The sequence below is a fragment of the Lepisma saccharinum genome, chromosome 14, assembly GCF_977018435.1.
Source record: "Lepisma saccharinum chromosome 14, izLepSacc3.1, whole genome shotgun sequence".
NCBI classification, from domain to species: Eukaryota; Metazoa; Arthropoda; class Insecta; order Zygentoma; family Lepismatidae; genus Lepisma; species Lepisma saccharinum.
Genome location: NC_139242.1, coordinates 68,957,866 through 68,973,968, shown reverse-complemented (window position 1 = coordinate 68,973,968; position 16,103 = coordinate 68,957,866). Strand labels below are relative to the sequence as shown.

The following is a 16,103-nucleotide window of genomic DNA, read 5'->3' as shown; positions in this document are numbered from 1 at the left end:
CCATGTTCGCTGCAACTGCTGCGCATGCGCGAAATACGTCATGCCGGGTTCTAGTTACTCACGAAGGAATACATTAAGTCACCTGCACGTTTCATCATGATCCGGCTATTCATCAATTTTTTACGTACGAAAATCCCGGTCAACCTTGAACGACCCTTGTGTATATATGGTGAGTTCCAGAGAAGACCCAACTTTTGAGGGATAAGAGCTGTCATATTTAGGAACCTCACGAGTTCCAAAGAAGATTCAACTTCTTTCTAACGTACCATTTTTTACATGCTCCAACTGCAGACCACTCTTGAAGGCCTTGGGAGCACCCCACTCGGAGGATATAAGAACGTCCCAATATGGCTGGTACCAGTAATCGTATCCAAAAGCACAAGACTTCTTATCTGAGGGCCACAAACCTGGAAGGAATAAGTATTTATATTGTTTGTAATCTGATCCTGCTTTTCTACCTATAAGGTAATTCAGGACGACAAAGATAAACGGCATTGATCAAATAGATGAAGAATAGATGGTTGCATACACTTCGCTGGCAATTGTCTTTTCTATATGTCTAGTGTGTCTGGCTTTGTAGAACGCCTTGCAGAAAGGTAAAGAAATGAAACGAAAACATTTAAAAAAAAAAAACACAAATGAATAATTTATTTCAGAAACACCCATCTACCCAAATCCCACATTATACACTGTGTGACCAGATTCTTATACATTTAAATGCAGCCTGCATGGTCTATTATTGAAACATGTTAGCACATGTATGATGATTAATAGGTGCATTTGGTATGTCTACATGCCAGTAGAGGCGTGATCTGTACATTGCAATGTTGGCTGTGCCCAACAGATGAGGCTCGGTTGTGAAACTAGCACGTAGTTCCAATTTCCGCCGACCATATACCCTGTCATTGCTGCCTGACAGCATATAAAAAATGTGATCAGCCCAGAGCCTTACTTGGTACCGTATCACCGACCTGGAAGCAGTCTTGCTCAGATGAGAGGAAAGGAAGGGTGATTTTTTTTTTAAAAAAATACGACCCTCCCATACAGCACAATTCTCCAAGGGATATCCACAAATGTCCATATCAGATCTGTGGATATTCATTATATGTCCATGGGATATCCCATCCTGGGTATCCATGGGATATACAGTATGTGTCCACATGTTATTAAAAAAGTTGACAAATATTTTGATATTCATGGAAAGATTCATTCATAGTGTTTGGTTATTCAGCTATATATGTTAGAACTCAAACTCTGTGATACAGTCTTAAATCATAACTCGCAAATAATATCTGTCATACGGTATGTAGGTCCATTGTCTGACACAGCGAGTCGCATATGCACACAAGGCTAGGTGAAAGTTCCATTCATAGAAGTCTGTGTGTCTCGCTTGCCATGCCAGTTTGCAATGATTGATTAATTTTGTTTATTTTAATTCACTATTCTAACACCTTTAGCTAATCTTGAAGATGAGGATGAGTAATGATATGATGAAGAGACACTCACAAAGACCAGCAATGCCTAGGCCGAGCTTCGGGATCCCTGGACATTGTAGCACACTGTGCTGACCACTCTGCCACAGAGGTCGGCCAGTTTGCAATGAGGAAGTTGTGATGATTAAATGTGGTAGTGAAGAATAAGCTAAAATTCGGTGCATACTCTCCTTATCATGGATATGCTTATGCTTAAACATCAGTGAAAAGCATCAGAATAATGTCCAAAGTAGATCCAATTCTAGTCCAGAATACATTATTATCCACAATCAAATAAAACATACAGATAACATCCTGTTCATGTGAATGATGTTTGAATCATATTCAAAAAGTAATCCATATAATGTCCACAACATATCCAAAAATGATCCATGGAATGTCCAAAATATATCCTTCCTGCATATCCTATGGATGTCTTCTGGATGGACATGTGGATATTCAATGGATGTCTACAGGATATGCCTGGATATCGAGAATTTCTGAACAAATATCAATAAGTACTTAGTTTTGTTAAGGTCACATGCATCAAACGTGGGTCAAGATGTGTGTAGTACAGGTATAGTCTTGGTTCATTCAGCTAGCATGTGGACATAAGAGCCTGCCAACCAATCACCAGTGACATGCCATTGTCACTGTCAAAGTAGGTGAAAAAAATGTAGCAAGTTTAAAGAATTACATTGAAGAGAAGAAGGGTGTTTCACTCATTCCCGATTTTCGTTATGACTTTCCTACTAATATACCAGTGAAATCTGACATGGACATAGCTTGGTGTATGAGAAGCATGGTTACAGAATGACAGGTGTGGAGGTGCTACTGTCTAACCCATGTGTTCGCTGCCTGCGGTAGTTGATGTCACTCATCCATGATTGGAAAGTCATTTAGTCTTTGTGTAGGAGCATAGCAGTAGAGTATGAACCAGAACACCGTGAACGGCGAGAGTTGATAAAGGAGCGCCAAAACAATTTATTGTGCCATTTGGGGTTCAGGAACCTAGGAAAAAAGAGTTCCAGCAGTTTGTTGATACAAATTCGTGGTTCTCCGATGAGGCATTCCACCTAAGTGGGCATATCAGTTCCCAGAATACTATTTAGGCTCGTGGTAATCGTAACACTGTGCACGAGACATGTCTTCATCATGAAAAAAATGGAGTATGGTGTGCTCTGTCGTGGCCTTGATTGGCTCCATGTTCTTCCATACCAGTGTTTTATCCAGAATTTCCAATTTGGGGAGGGGGTGATGTAAGGGTAGAGCCAAAATGACCATAAATTGTGCCTTTGTGAAAAATTTAAGAGGGCTGTTGGGGAAATTGGGGGGGGGGGGTGTTAAGGTAAGGTGTGTGTGGATAAATCACTCTTCCATGCAGCAGTAGATACCACAGTCAACATGGAAAGCTTCCACGAGTTTGTAAATCAGTTCGGCAATGAGGAACTCCATACTGGTATTTTCAGAAGGATGTGACTGCCTGACACCTCCAACATTAGCTGAAACTCTTTCCTTCTTTGAATGTTGTGTTATTTCTAAAGGACTTTAGCCACAAAGATCACCTGACCTCAACCCACCGGATTACTTGCTATGGGGCATGCTGTATGGGATAGTGAGTCACAACAAGCCACTGACTCTCATCGAACAGCATGAAAATATTTGGTGGGAAACTGAGTTGGTGAATACCTTCCATAACACGGAGAGGAGTGTCCAGGTATGCCTTGATGCTAATGGCGATGACCTGCAAGTAACATAATCATACATCTCATACATCAAGGCATGTCCCTGTCAAATTTCACTGAATTATGTCAATTAGTTTGAAAGTTATAAGAAAAAAAATCAGGAGCCGACAGCGAGTGAAACACCCTGTACTATCATGTTATTATGTCTGTTGTATAGACACATTTTGAATATTAGAAAGAAAAAAGTGCGACAATATTTTTTCATGAGGGGGGGGGGGGGTTTCTGAAATAAATTGTTCACTTTCATTTTACACAAACGGTTTGCACTGTAATGTGAACTTGTTTGGATGAAGGTTTGAAAAGTATACATTTTAAGAGTACAGAAAATAATTTCAAAATATAAACGATATTGGAACAACATACCCTTGACTTCCAAGGTGTCTCCATCAATGAGAAGGAAGTTTCCTTTTCCGTCACCTTTGGTGTTGCCCAGAGTCGAAATCATGATCTCATTGGTGGGAAGACAGTGAGTCGTATGAGGTGTTGACACATCCAGTTTGTGAAGCTCGCTCTTGTCTATCACCTGGGAATGAGTAATACAGGATTAGCTAGCCAGCGAGCGAATATAATTTGGAGAACTGTGTGAGCAGGTGCGCAGAAACATGTGCTGTAGATTTCAAAGTCTGCACGTCAGCTACAAAGTGTGTGTGTGTGGGAGGATCATTCTCAGCGACATCAGACAAGAAATTTGCTCTGAAGTTTTCCATAAGAAATATGCTGTTGTTGTCTTATTAATATAGATGTTGCATTAAAACCAGACAGCACGCAAGCTTGTGGCAAGCTTATGATACTTTGTCAAAATAAGTTCGATATGGCAAGCTGGATGAAATTTCAATGTAAGTGGTACTCAGCAAGTGAGTTTTTGCCGAAAGTTTACAGCTAGTTATGGCAAGCTTGATATAAGCTTAACAAGTTTGCTGCAACTTTGACTTATGGTAACTACCTGTAGATAGCTGGATGCAAGCTTGCAGCAAGAACACAGCTTGTCATGGAGAGCTTGCTGCAAGCTTCTCACTTGCTTTGGGGATAATTTGAATCACTTGCTGAAATGATGAAAATATATGCCAAGTAGGAGGATTTCAAGATGAAAGAATCAAAAAGATAAAAAGAATGAACTCTGTCCAAGGACATGCCAACTGTGAGAACTCGTTCAACGTATCAATATTTTTACCCGATGATAGACAGAATTTGCTCACAGCTGGGCAATCGTTTTAAAGGCATCGAAGCAGTTGTAGACACACAGAAAGGATATAACTTTCTTGTTGTCAAGATCCACAGACACTAAGCTTTGCAAAGAACTGAAAAAATTGCAAAAAACATTTCCAAACTTTTATTTCAGTCACAAATATTATCAGAAGCTCTTTCAAACAGAAGATAAAGGACATGAATGATATGAAAGTGCTTGCTCATCTCCTTGTGATACAACATAGTTTATTGACTCCAGTAATCCTGACTTGTTCATGGTTTGTTTCATGTACAGTCACCAGAATAGAAATTGGACATCTAAACCGTAAAATACTGGCTTCCCTAGAATGTATTACTGCATTCTACGGCTTCTTCAATAACAACGTTTCAATAGGAAGTTCTGCCACAGGGAAGCCAGTATTTCTAGATCTAGGTGTTCAACTTTTATTGCCGGTGAATGTACAAGACAGAGATTGTTTTCTAAATTGTGTGTGTCTGGATGAAAATATACCAATAAGAAATTTGAATAACTCGGTAACCATTTGTGATAGAAATGTCCGGTTACGTTTATCTGGAAGAGGGAATCATAGATTTTTTTTTACCAGCAGTTGGCAACAAAACGCAACATGAGTACGTGCATGCACCGCTTTGTTCTTGAGTAGTGAGTGAAATGGCGTTGTTTACTGTGCGTCAGAAAGTTGAGTGCTGTTTATGGTTTGCGGAATTGAAGTACCCTGTAACAGTGCAAAGGAGATTTAGACAACAAGACAAGAACCACCAGATTGTCATTACATTGTTAGATGGCACAACAATAGCTGGAAACGGATTCTTTGTTGAGGAAGAAAGGCAGTGGTAAGAAGAGTGAGCGAGGAGAAAGTGGTTGCAGTGAAGGAGCTTTTCAGAGAAGTCTGCCCAAATCAGTTAGACGTGCAAGTTCACAACTGCAAATTCCACGTTCAACTGTGCACGATATTGTACATAAAAGGTTAAGGCTCAGAGCATACAAGTTACAGCTGGTTCAAAAACTTAAGTGCACTGACAAACCTGCTAGGTTTGACTTTGCTGTGGAAATGCTATCGCGCATTGATTAGGACAATGAATTCCTTACATGTGTTGCCTTTTCTGATGAAACAACGTGACAGCCCAAAGATAAATGTGTGGTGTGCTTTGACATGAGATTCTGTAATTGGGCCTTTCTTCTTTGAAGGGGCTACAGTTATGGGAGCAAGTTACCTTGAAATGTTAGAACAGTATGCTGTACCCCGTATACCTCATGGGTACATTTTCCAACAAGACACCTCCTCTCCCCAGCATTATGACCGTTGTGTCAAGCACTTCCTACATGACCATTTCCCTGACAATTGGATTGGGAGGAGGGTCCTATTAAATGGCCTCCAAGGTTGCCTGACTTGCCTACTCTGGACTTTTTTCTGTGGGGTGTGTCAAGACTATTGTCTACCGAACACCTGTGCAAGAGTTGGACGATCTACGAGAAAGAATTATCAATGCATATGCATCTGTGACACGTCAAAAATGGCGCAATGCATGGATTGAGGTTCAATACAGACTTGATGTTTGTCGAGCCACCAAAGGAGCTCACATTGAGATCTACTGAGATGAGTACTGAAATTTTCTTTTGCTTATCATAAAATTCTATGATTCCCTCTTCCAAATAAACGTAACCGGACATTTCTATCACCAACGGTTGCAGAGTAATTCAAATTTCTTATTGGTATATTTTCATCCGGACACACTGTATAAAACCTATTTATGCAGTACTATGAGTCAGGAACGTCTTAGTGGTCTGGCTTTAAATTCAACTGAAAATGACAGAGCAAAGAAATGTCCAAGTTGAACAATCCATGCTTTTGTGTAAATGATAATAAATTAATCTGTAATGTAAGCATTGAAATTAATCGTTAATATTAATTTGTTAATGAATAAAGAATGTATTTCATAGTATTTATTTTATTAGTTATTTTGTAATATTCGTCTCTATCATTTATCAAAAACAAATCCAGCCACTATATAATAGCAGTAACTAGGGGCCCCCACTTGAGTAGTCTACCCCAGGGCCACCTTGAGTCTCGTTATGCCCCTGTAATAACCTATTAGGGAAAAAAAGAGTGAAATTTACTTGCTGTGCAGTTTTGAAAAGACAAGAATCTGAGTTAAAGTGAAACTTGGGTATGTGTCTTACCTTGTGAAATTTAGGAGCCTTTGGGTTCATTCCAACGTCAACGATGTAAATGTTGTCACTGTTTAGAGATGGCAGAACAAGTTTATTCCTCTTCTTGGTTGTGTCCCCATAACAACTGCTGCAAGTGTTCCATCCTGAATGGTGGAGTTCGTCTCCAATGGATGGCATTTGGAGTCTGTGAATTACCTGTAAAGAATAACAAAACCTCTGAGAAGAGAAACATTGAAGCAGTACATACTAATTTCTGAGCACTTAATAACTGATGATACGTTTTATGCTTCAATTTTAACTACTATGGTGGTGGTGTTGTTTTTATCATTATTCTTGCTGACAAGTGTTATTGGAGTTTTCAAACACATGTACAGTTACAACTGATTTTGACTAACAAAATAAATCAAATTAAACTCAACACTTTTTAAGTATGCACATGCAATAGCGTGTAAGGGAATTTTGTGGTATGGAAAGACATGACCCTGCAATATTTTGCGGTCTTGTCATGTATCCGACATTCAATGTTTTTAAGAAAGGTTTTGGCCCCTGGGGGGAATCAGCCTCATCAACCCACCTGATTCCGCTACTGTATACATGTGCATGTGTGAATTGTACATACGGGCTGCATTTAGACTCATGCCTGACCATTAGATCAATAATTTCCGACATTCCTGCTGCACTGAATAAGTGTTCGTCTGTTTAATAAACGTCGTATCTACAAAGTGAAGGTTGCAATATAATTTCCGAACGTAACACTAGAGCGAGTTCAAGCATCGCAATGAAGAGGAGAGGTGGAAAATTTATGTACGCTAGTGTCCAAAAGTTAAGCCCAACTAAGATATGAAAAATTATTTTATTATTGAAGTGTCAGAACTGCACAAAACATAGTAAAAAATAAAAAAATAATCAAAATGTTATCTGGTATACAATAGATTAGATTGATTGTTTGATTTGTTGTTTAAAGTCCACTTTATGCACAGAAAGGCTAATCGAAAATGGACCTACAGTTTAAAGTGGGATCTGAACCACTGTGCCTCCACTGGGTATCAAACCCGGGACCCCTGATTACAAGGAGAGCAATACAGTAGAATACATGAAAGTAGCAATTGTTTTTTACTGCAAATACATGCATGCAAAAAATAACAAAATTGAAACATCAATTCCTCAACAAGAAAAAGATGTTCGCGTGCAGGCACACATGCCTCGCAATGCCTTTCAAGAGCTCTATGGGCAGCTGGTTCCATTCATCATGAAGAGCAGTGTGGAGCTCTGGAATTTTTCTTGGTGGAGGCCTCCCTAATGCATCCCAAGCATGCTCTGTAGGGTTCATGTTTGGAGATGTCGCTGGCCACTCAATGCAGTGGATTACTTCACCTTCAATAATTTCATCCACCAGGTTGCCTCCTTGAGCTTGTGCATTATCGTCCATGAAGATGAAGACTGGGCCGACTACGCCTCTGAAACTTCGTGCATGTTGTTGAAGTATCTCGTCTCTCTTACCTCTGGGCAGTAACTCAGTGAAGACGTGCAGCTCCGTATGTGAACATGATGCCTGCCCAAGTATTCCACCACCAACAAACTAATCCTTTTTCACATATTTCTGGGTTTAAATTGTGTTCGAGGTTTTCACCAGATGAATGTGTGACTGGAATCATTTTGCAAACAGAATCTGGAATAATCTCTTGAGAGTTCAGGGTCCTATTTCGATGATATCGACTCCACTGTTAACGGGCCCTTCTGTGCCAGGGGCGTATCCAGAAAGAAAATTTGGGGGGTCCAATCAGATGTGCCCATCCCCCAAGGCCAATAGCGGGTCCCACATCCTCTATGATAGTAGGAGGATAGTTATCTCGTTTTTTCCTTAGTTTTGTTATTCTTGGAATCGCAATTTCAGAATTGAACGTCTGTTGACACTTTTCAGAAGCAGTTTGAAATATTTGGCTGATCTCACTTTTCTTGCATTAGAAAGAGAATAGGCTAAATCGTAATGAGGACTCTAAATATTTTAATAACTGTACAGTAAAACTGAAAACCTTTTCACAGATAAAGAGTAGCTACAATTAAGAAAGTCCGCTTTTCAACTGCCTAGAAGATCAATTGCTTGGGATGGTTTGCTCAGACAGCTGACAAGGTTGAAGAAATTCAATATATTTGTTATTAGTATTTCATCTCCTATTATTAAAAAAAAAAGAAGAAAACACAGAGTTCACTACCAAAACAATTTCTCACTAAAGTCAGATTTTCAGCTGATATATATGACAAGCCCTTGTTCTGTGCACTGGATCAAGCGGAGCAAACACTAATGGACGTGTGACATAGAGTCTCTGTTTGCCACGAAAATAACTTCTAACTCCTGAGGTGCTGCAAGTTTTGAGGACAGTGTTCTTGCAGGCATATCTGGTTTCGTCGGCAGATATCGCTCCTGTTGTGACGTCCTTACTCTTGGACGACCTTGTAATGGCCTACGATGAACATCTCGTGTGTCTTAGAAGCATTGTCATTGTCACAGCACAAGTTATAGTGTCTCCCGTTGAGGGACAAATGACAGATAAAGTTGACAGAAAAATCAATAAATTGAAGAAATTTTACCTTACAGTATGTAGGGCTGTCCGGATTCACATCCACTGTTGCAAGGTAATCTGGCTTCTGAGATTCCTTAGGATTCGGCTGGATACATGGGACATAGAGGATCTCTTCGCGCGGGCCGCACATGGCAGCTTTTGGGGACTCGTACCCGGGCCCACACTTACAACCTGTTAAAAACATAATGAAGAGTGGTTCAGAATACTCAAATCAAATTTGGATCACAAAAAAAAGTTTATGAAAGATTCTGAACTACAAGGTGATTGGTTGATTTGTTTTATTTTACTTCGCTCTTTGTGCCACTATTGGCTAATTTGCGAAGATGGGGATGAGTGATGATATGATGAAATTGATGAATGGACACTCGCAAACAGCTATGCCCAGGCCAGGATTCGAACCCGGGACCCATGGCGTAGTAGCGCGCTGTGCTAACCACTCCACCACGGGGGCCGGCTACAAGATGATTCAAAAGTCCCTTAACACACCGTATAAAATGTAAAGGAGTTACGCAGGCACGGATCCACGGGGAGGGCGATAGGGGCGATCGCCCCTCCCAACTGCCATGTTTTGGATATATAATATTCAAGACTCATTCGTTCTGTATTTTCATCTCCACGTTTAACAGGCTCGAGAAGTCCACTTTATGCTCATGATAGGCTAATCGGAACTGGACCTACAGTTTAAATTTGGATCAGAACGAATCTACAAGATGCGTTAAAAGGAAATCGCAGCTTTGTTTATTCATTTTACTTCTCATATCTGACCTGTTAAGCATGACAATGGGAGGAATTATGATAACAGAGGCGTAGCAAAGAGTGGGCGAAGTGAACGAGCGCCCGGGGCCTCGCGTTCCATGGGCTTATTATTATTATTTTTAATGTAAATAGACGTGACAAAAATAGATGGAAAGAGCTATTTTTTGTGACCGATAAAACTACATTATGTTTTTAACCGGTTATAAATTCTAGTGAAACACTGCACTTTGATTGAATACGTCAACTATTTCGTATTTTAAATAAATCGGGTGGTAGCCATCTGATTTAGAACATTCAGGAAGCCAAATAACAACAACGAAACGTTCTCTTATAAAGCTTGATAAGCATAAACACAATTTTAGACTTCTCATAACTTTGTGGTTCGAGATCATCGAGAAACATTATACACAGCAGAAACAACAGAAAATTAAGGAAACTTCACGTATTTGGTGAAATTTCTTTCGAAATATGACCAATTGCCACAAGAACATTTCAGACGTACACAATAAAATGAGATTCACAATAATTATCCACGTTCTGAATTGAAATTCAAAATCAACTGATACAGGTAATGAGCAACGAAGTCAAAATGGCTATATTAAAAGAAAGTAAAATTAGTTAAGTCCAGAAATTTACTAACTTCACGTTCAGTTTCAATATTTACTTTCTTTATGTTCGAAACTACTACTGTTACATTCTAGATTATATTGTAAGTGAACGTGATCTAACACTAAACAGCACAACAATGTTTTTAATATTCAACATTTATTATTAATTGTTGAAGCTCCTTACAGTAGCTATGGAACTACATTCAAAAACTGACGGCCTGACGCGTATAATAATTCTTTCTACTTTTACTAGGTAAAAGTTCTTAATACCGGATTTCCATTCAAAAGTGGAGAGATGTTGCCAGCTGCAGGATGGTACGTAAATTTTTGGATTTTATTATTTTCAAACTCTTTTCTGTAATTTCTGGCTAAAGCCTGCCTACTAGTTATATCCTGTGTGTTATATTTTGTGTTAACAAAATGTAACACACAGGATTTTCCTGAAGTAACTTGGATTTTTGCTATAACACGATTATGCCTTGTTTCCATATTAAACACACTATAGCTGCTGACCAAGGCAGTTTTTTTTAAAAAAATAAAAGCACTTTACATGTTACGTTTCCACCCTATATCTCATGGATTTATGTTATTCCGATGGCAAGAAAAACTGTAGGACCTCTCCCGATAAGGTTTTTCCCTACCGTTTGGTAGGAGACGTCGTGGAAGTTCCACCTAGGACAATGGGCCTGCATCTGCGTTGGTGGCCCTATCAGCGGCGTATACTCTGGGTCATCTAGGTAATCGCAGATGACCCGGCTGTATTTCTTTCTTTTTTAAAAAAAAAAAATATATATACATTTCTTCGCAATATTCTTCCAAACCAATTTCGATGCATACATTTCTTTGCTTCCAGCGCGCCGCGAATGCTTCCAACCGTTTGCCGCTGAATGTCCGGGAACCTTTCTCCAGCCGCTGGAATGACGTTAGGGAATCTCACCGTGACGTCATTCCACCCGCTTCCTTTACAACCCTTGGCGAGAAGAGAAAGAAAAGAGGGGGGAGGAAACTCTGCTTCTCAGGCGCAGCGATTCCGTGGCCAGGGTAAGCTCCTTCTGGTGAGAGTCCACCGGTCTCAACCCCTAGAGTTTGCCTTTCCCTCCGCTGGCGACCATTGACCTCCTACAACCCTCCTCCACAATTCTCTCCCGAAGGCTATGTCGTCGCTAAACATAGAAACTGTGTTTTTTATGGCAGGGACATTTCTCAGGAACGGGAATCTTGGGTTCACAAATTGCCTTCTGTAAGGGAAATAGGGAAAACATACCCGGTAAAGTGCGAAGAACAGGAAAATATGAATAACATAGGCAAACCAATTCTACGCTAATTTTCACTATACATTTACTTCTGTCTTGCTGATGTCTGTTACAAAAGGAAAAAGCTTAAATATTGAAGATGAAGCAAACAAAATTAAAATTCAAAACTTAAGCAATTAATGCACCTATAAGCTGACTCCCCCCATTCTTGTATTTGCAAAAATAGTGATTGTTTCTTCTCTCTAATCTTCAAAAGCAGCGAGAGTACTTCCTTCACGGAACTGAATATTTTTTAAAGGTAAAAAAGGTAAAGTGCTCCCCTGTGCATAGCACCACGCCATGAAGGCGTATAGGGGGTGTGGGGGTAACGCCCCACACTTTCTTGATCCGGTCGTGAGTGGAGATGATGTGATCAGCATCACGCCCCTGACCGCCTTTACCCCCCAGGGTTTCCCCCAGGTACCCATGTTATTCGACGCTGGGTGGGCGCCGGGGCCGCTTCCATCGTTAGAAAAGTTCCCGGATTTGAACCGGCCGGGGATCGAACCCGGGACCTTTAGCATGGTAGTCAGACGCGTCACCGATTGAGCCACCGCGGCCACACGAATCTTTTTTAAAGGAAAAGATATAAATAAATTACATATATTTTAGTTTATTTAAGTTACTATTCCACCTTTTTAGATTAATAGTGATGAAGATGAACGACTAAAACATATAAGGAACAAACACATCAGGCACGTAGCCAGGTGGAGGACTCGGGAAGCTGAAATCCCCTCCCCGAAATCATTCATATATCTAATTTAAAAAGTGTATAGTGGTAATTAATTTTACTTCATTTGCAGATTAAACACCTTGCATAATACGTTGTAATTATCTGAGATTTATCTTCAGAACTTCTACCCCCACTTTTTCAACTTTATGATGCGGCTGGTAATAAGGGATGAGTACCCTCCTCTCCACCCCACCCCGAAATAAATTTCTGGCTCAGGCCTGCACTGATTCGAACTTTTAAAACCTGTCATCGCAGGGAATTTGGAGCTCGGAAAGGGAATTTTTTTTATCATTCATAGGGAATTTCATTCTGAGTCCTGGAGTAAGTTGAATTTTGCACTTAAATTAATAATGAGGGTTTCTATTTCACTAGTGCATGTCTTTCATTTTATATTTCACAGTTTTTTTTATTTTGCTTTATAATACTGTCTTGTTTTATTATTTGAAATTCTACACGTATATTAAACTGTAATAATGAGAATTAATTGATTGTGGTCGCCACAATAAGACAAACATTCCCACAAAATATTCCTAAATCCCATATGGATCCTGATATAAAATGCACGGAAACATTTATTAGTTTGATGATCAAGGGTCGGAGATTACCCACTCGTTAGAACCAGCATACGCCACTGGGCCCTATACTATGGTGAGATAGTACATGACGTTTTCCGAGCTGTACGAGTTTGTCAGCTCTGGAATATTGCTGGGTCGGGAAGGTCCTACTCTGGCTCAGCATCCACTGTCGTTATGCTGGTGGTGAACTTGGCCAGCTTACCACGGCACAATTACAGTAATAGCAGTAATCCCTGAGATCTTCCCATGTCACTTCAGGTAAATATAGCTACGTAATGAAGTAAGTCTTGATAGCCAGTGTGTCAGTAGGTATGTAATGTAAGACCACTAAGGGTTTTTTTTTTCCTTTTGGCTCTCCGAAGTAATTCCTTAAGCTTGTAGGTTAGCTTGAGTGATAGGTATTTCAAGTGCTTTGTGCAATTTTAAGTATCTTAAATTTAAGCATCTCAGTATTCCAGACTCAAAAGGCAGAATGGTGTATTTCAAGGGATCGCTTTGGACATGAAAGCGAGATCTTGTTATACACAGATGCAATCGACATTTATATCGAGCGTATTTGCAAGCGATATATCAAGTCGATTGCAGTTGGTTCTCCGGCGGAAGGCTGTAAGGTACAAATGGCTTTGCGTCCCTCTTCCAACTGAAAAATGAGGCCCTCACAAATGGTAGAGACGTTGACGGCGTTGTGAGGCTTTGAACTGACATCTACCTGTACCAAGTCGAATCTTTTCAGGATCTTAAGAGACATAGATTGCCCGGGAACCATCGACAGAATTATAGAAGCTATAGCACCAGAGGCGTATATTCGGGGCTATCTAGTCTATCTGCGAAGCCCAGACTCGGTGAATAAAATACACAAAAAAATATCTATCAGAAAATGTGCATGAAATTGTTCATTTCAATGAGAAGATGAACCTGATTTCTTAGAGGAGTTGGAAACATTGCCCGCTTTCTTTGAATTCGCGAGACGGCTGGCCCAGCGCCGGCAGGCAACTTCAAGCTTGGAAGGACCCCGATCAATGGTGCAAACCAATTTTTCCCAGCATGCAATATCCCCAGGATCGGGGAATTGCGGAGCCAAACTGTTACAGGAGAGAGAACAGGGTTGCATATGGCGGGGGAAAAACCCTCTGAACTTCCTCAACAATCTGTGTTAATGTTGCAAACCAATTTTTCCCAGCATGAAATTTTCCCAGGAATGGGGAATTTTGAAGCCAAATTATCACAGCAAGGGGAAAGTGTCACATCATTGAACGCTTGCAGAGGAGTTGAAAAAGAGGTCGTTGATCTTCAAACAACTAGAGATACAATGGGGAGTAGAAAATTGTTGGCTGAGGGGGAATGGTTTATGAGTGCATCTAAAAATTACCGAAATGAAGGACCAGTTCTAGTCTAGATCGCATCGAGTGGTCTTGGTGCGTGGAATTTATTTAGAGGCAGCGTGTGAATACAGTACTGAGTGGATTGTATTTTTGTGAATGATATGTGCTGTGTTGTGTAGGGAACTGAAATGAGGGACATAATTAGCAAGCTGTCTATTCGGCTTACGAATGACGATAAGCTCCAAATCGTTGTGGATTTTTCTTGTATGTCCACTTTATGAACATATAAGCTAATGGGGATCGGACCTACAGTTAAAGTTGTATCTAAACCACCATGTACCCCTTAGTTTCAAGGCAACGACGTTACCACTGTGCCAACAAGGAGTACCCGAATATAAAATCGTGAAAATAGGTAGGTTGAAATTTTATTTTTATTCTCGTATATAGGCCTACGTAATATTTCACAATATGGGCCTCTTATTTATGCAAATAAGAATGAAATTCTTGAAATCCTTTCCTTACTGACAGTGTACATTTCCATGTTTTATTTATGAGGTATATATTTTTAATCACAGAGTCACATCACTTCAACCCGCCACCCCAAATGAGTTAAAAACACAAAAACACCCCCACCAGCAAATTTTTGCCCATTCGAACACTATGATATGGTGCGATAGCCCAGGTTCTTAACCCAGTATACGCCACTGATTAACAGTTTCATAGATCGGAGACACATTTAAATCGGATATTTTGTGTTTCTCGTGGTTAGTACTTACCAATTATGTATTGCGGAACATAGTCGAAGGTGCCATTATGCTTTTTGCACGAAAACAAACACATTTTCTGCTAAAATAAGCCATTTTCCTGAATGCTACGGAAAGCACGTCACGGTGCGATATCGCTTGCTTTGCGAATAATAACGCTTCTTTTGTTTTCGAATATCAGTGTTTCCAACTCTATTGTGCATGAAAATTCCTATGTTCCACGAATTATTGGGTTTTTGAAATTATACTTTCAAGTCACGAAACATGCAAAGTTAGCCAGGTTACGTTAGTTTTGGTTTGTTTAGGTTACGTTAGTAAAAATTAAGAGATTAACTTACCTTCACAGCATCTTTCACGTATTTATTCTATGCCTATGAGGTTAGGTTAGGCCTGTTAGGTTAGGTTCCATTAGCACTCATTTCACCCCTAAATATGTGCTTCATCATCGAAAATTGTCCTCAGTACGTTCAATCACGCATATCCGGACAACATCGGTTTTTCTCGATTTTCTCCTCCAGGAAATTTTTCCTCGCCTTGGGATTTAGTTTGTTGAATTCCTTATACAATAATCCTAGGGATTTTCTACGCCCGATAATAACCTAAAGTCACATCCACGACATGCCATTTTCTCGAAAAAAAAGTGCACGTTTCTCGAAAAAAATCGCGCGTTTGGAAACCCTGATTCCACTAGCGAGATCGCGTCACTTCCGACGCTAGAGCCATCTGCAGGTACATCTTGGAAACAGCGGCATGATGTTGTCGATTTTCACAAAATGCGCAATATTATTACATGAAAAGTGATTATTTATTGTTCTGCTGCATTGTACGATGAACTTTTAGGAAGAATATATATCGACGAAGGTTGTAAACCTTTGAGA

The 16,103-nt window shown here is 40.0% G+C and overlaps 1 protein-coding gene across 1 annotated transcript in view; it reads right to left on the bottom strand.

Moving 5' to 3' along the window:
* LOC145998992 (methanethiol oxidase) overlaps window positions 1-16,103 on the bottom strand; it is an 82,487-nt gene that overhangs the window by 7,536 nt on the left and 58,848 nt on the right. Inside the window, exons 2-5 of the mRNA XM_083135845.1 lie at window positions 9,183-9,346; window positions 6,603-6,788; window positions 3,581-3,740; window positions 267-407 (exon numbers count right to left, since the gene is read on the bottom strand). Of these exons, the coding sequence (XP_082991971.1) occupies window positions 267-407; window positions 3,581-3,740; window positions 6,603-6,788; window positions 9,183-9,346 (651 nt within the window). The remainder of the gene's footprint in view (window positions 1-266; window positions 408-3,580; window positions 3,741-6,602; window positions 6,789-9,182; window positions 9,347-16,103) is intronic.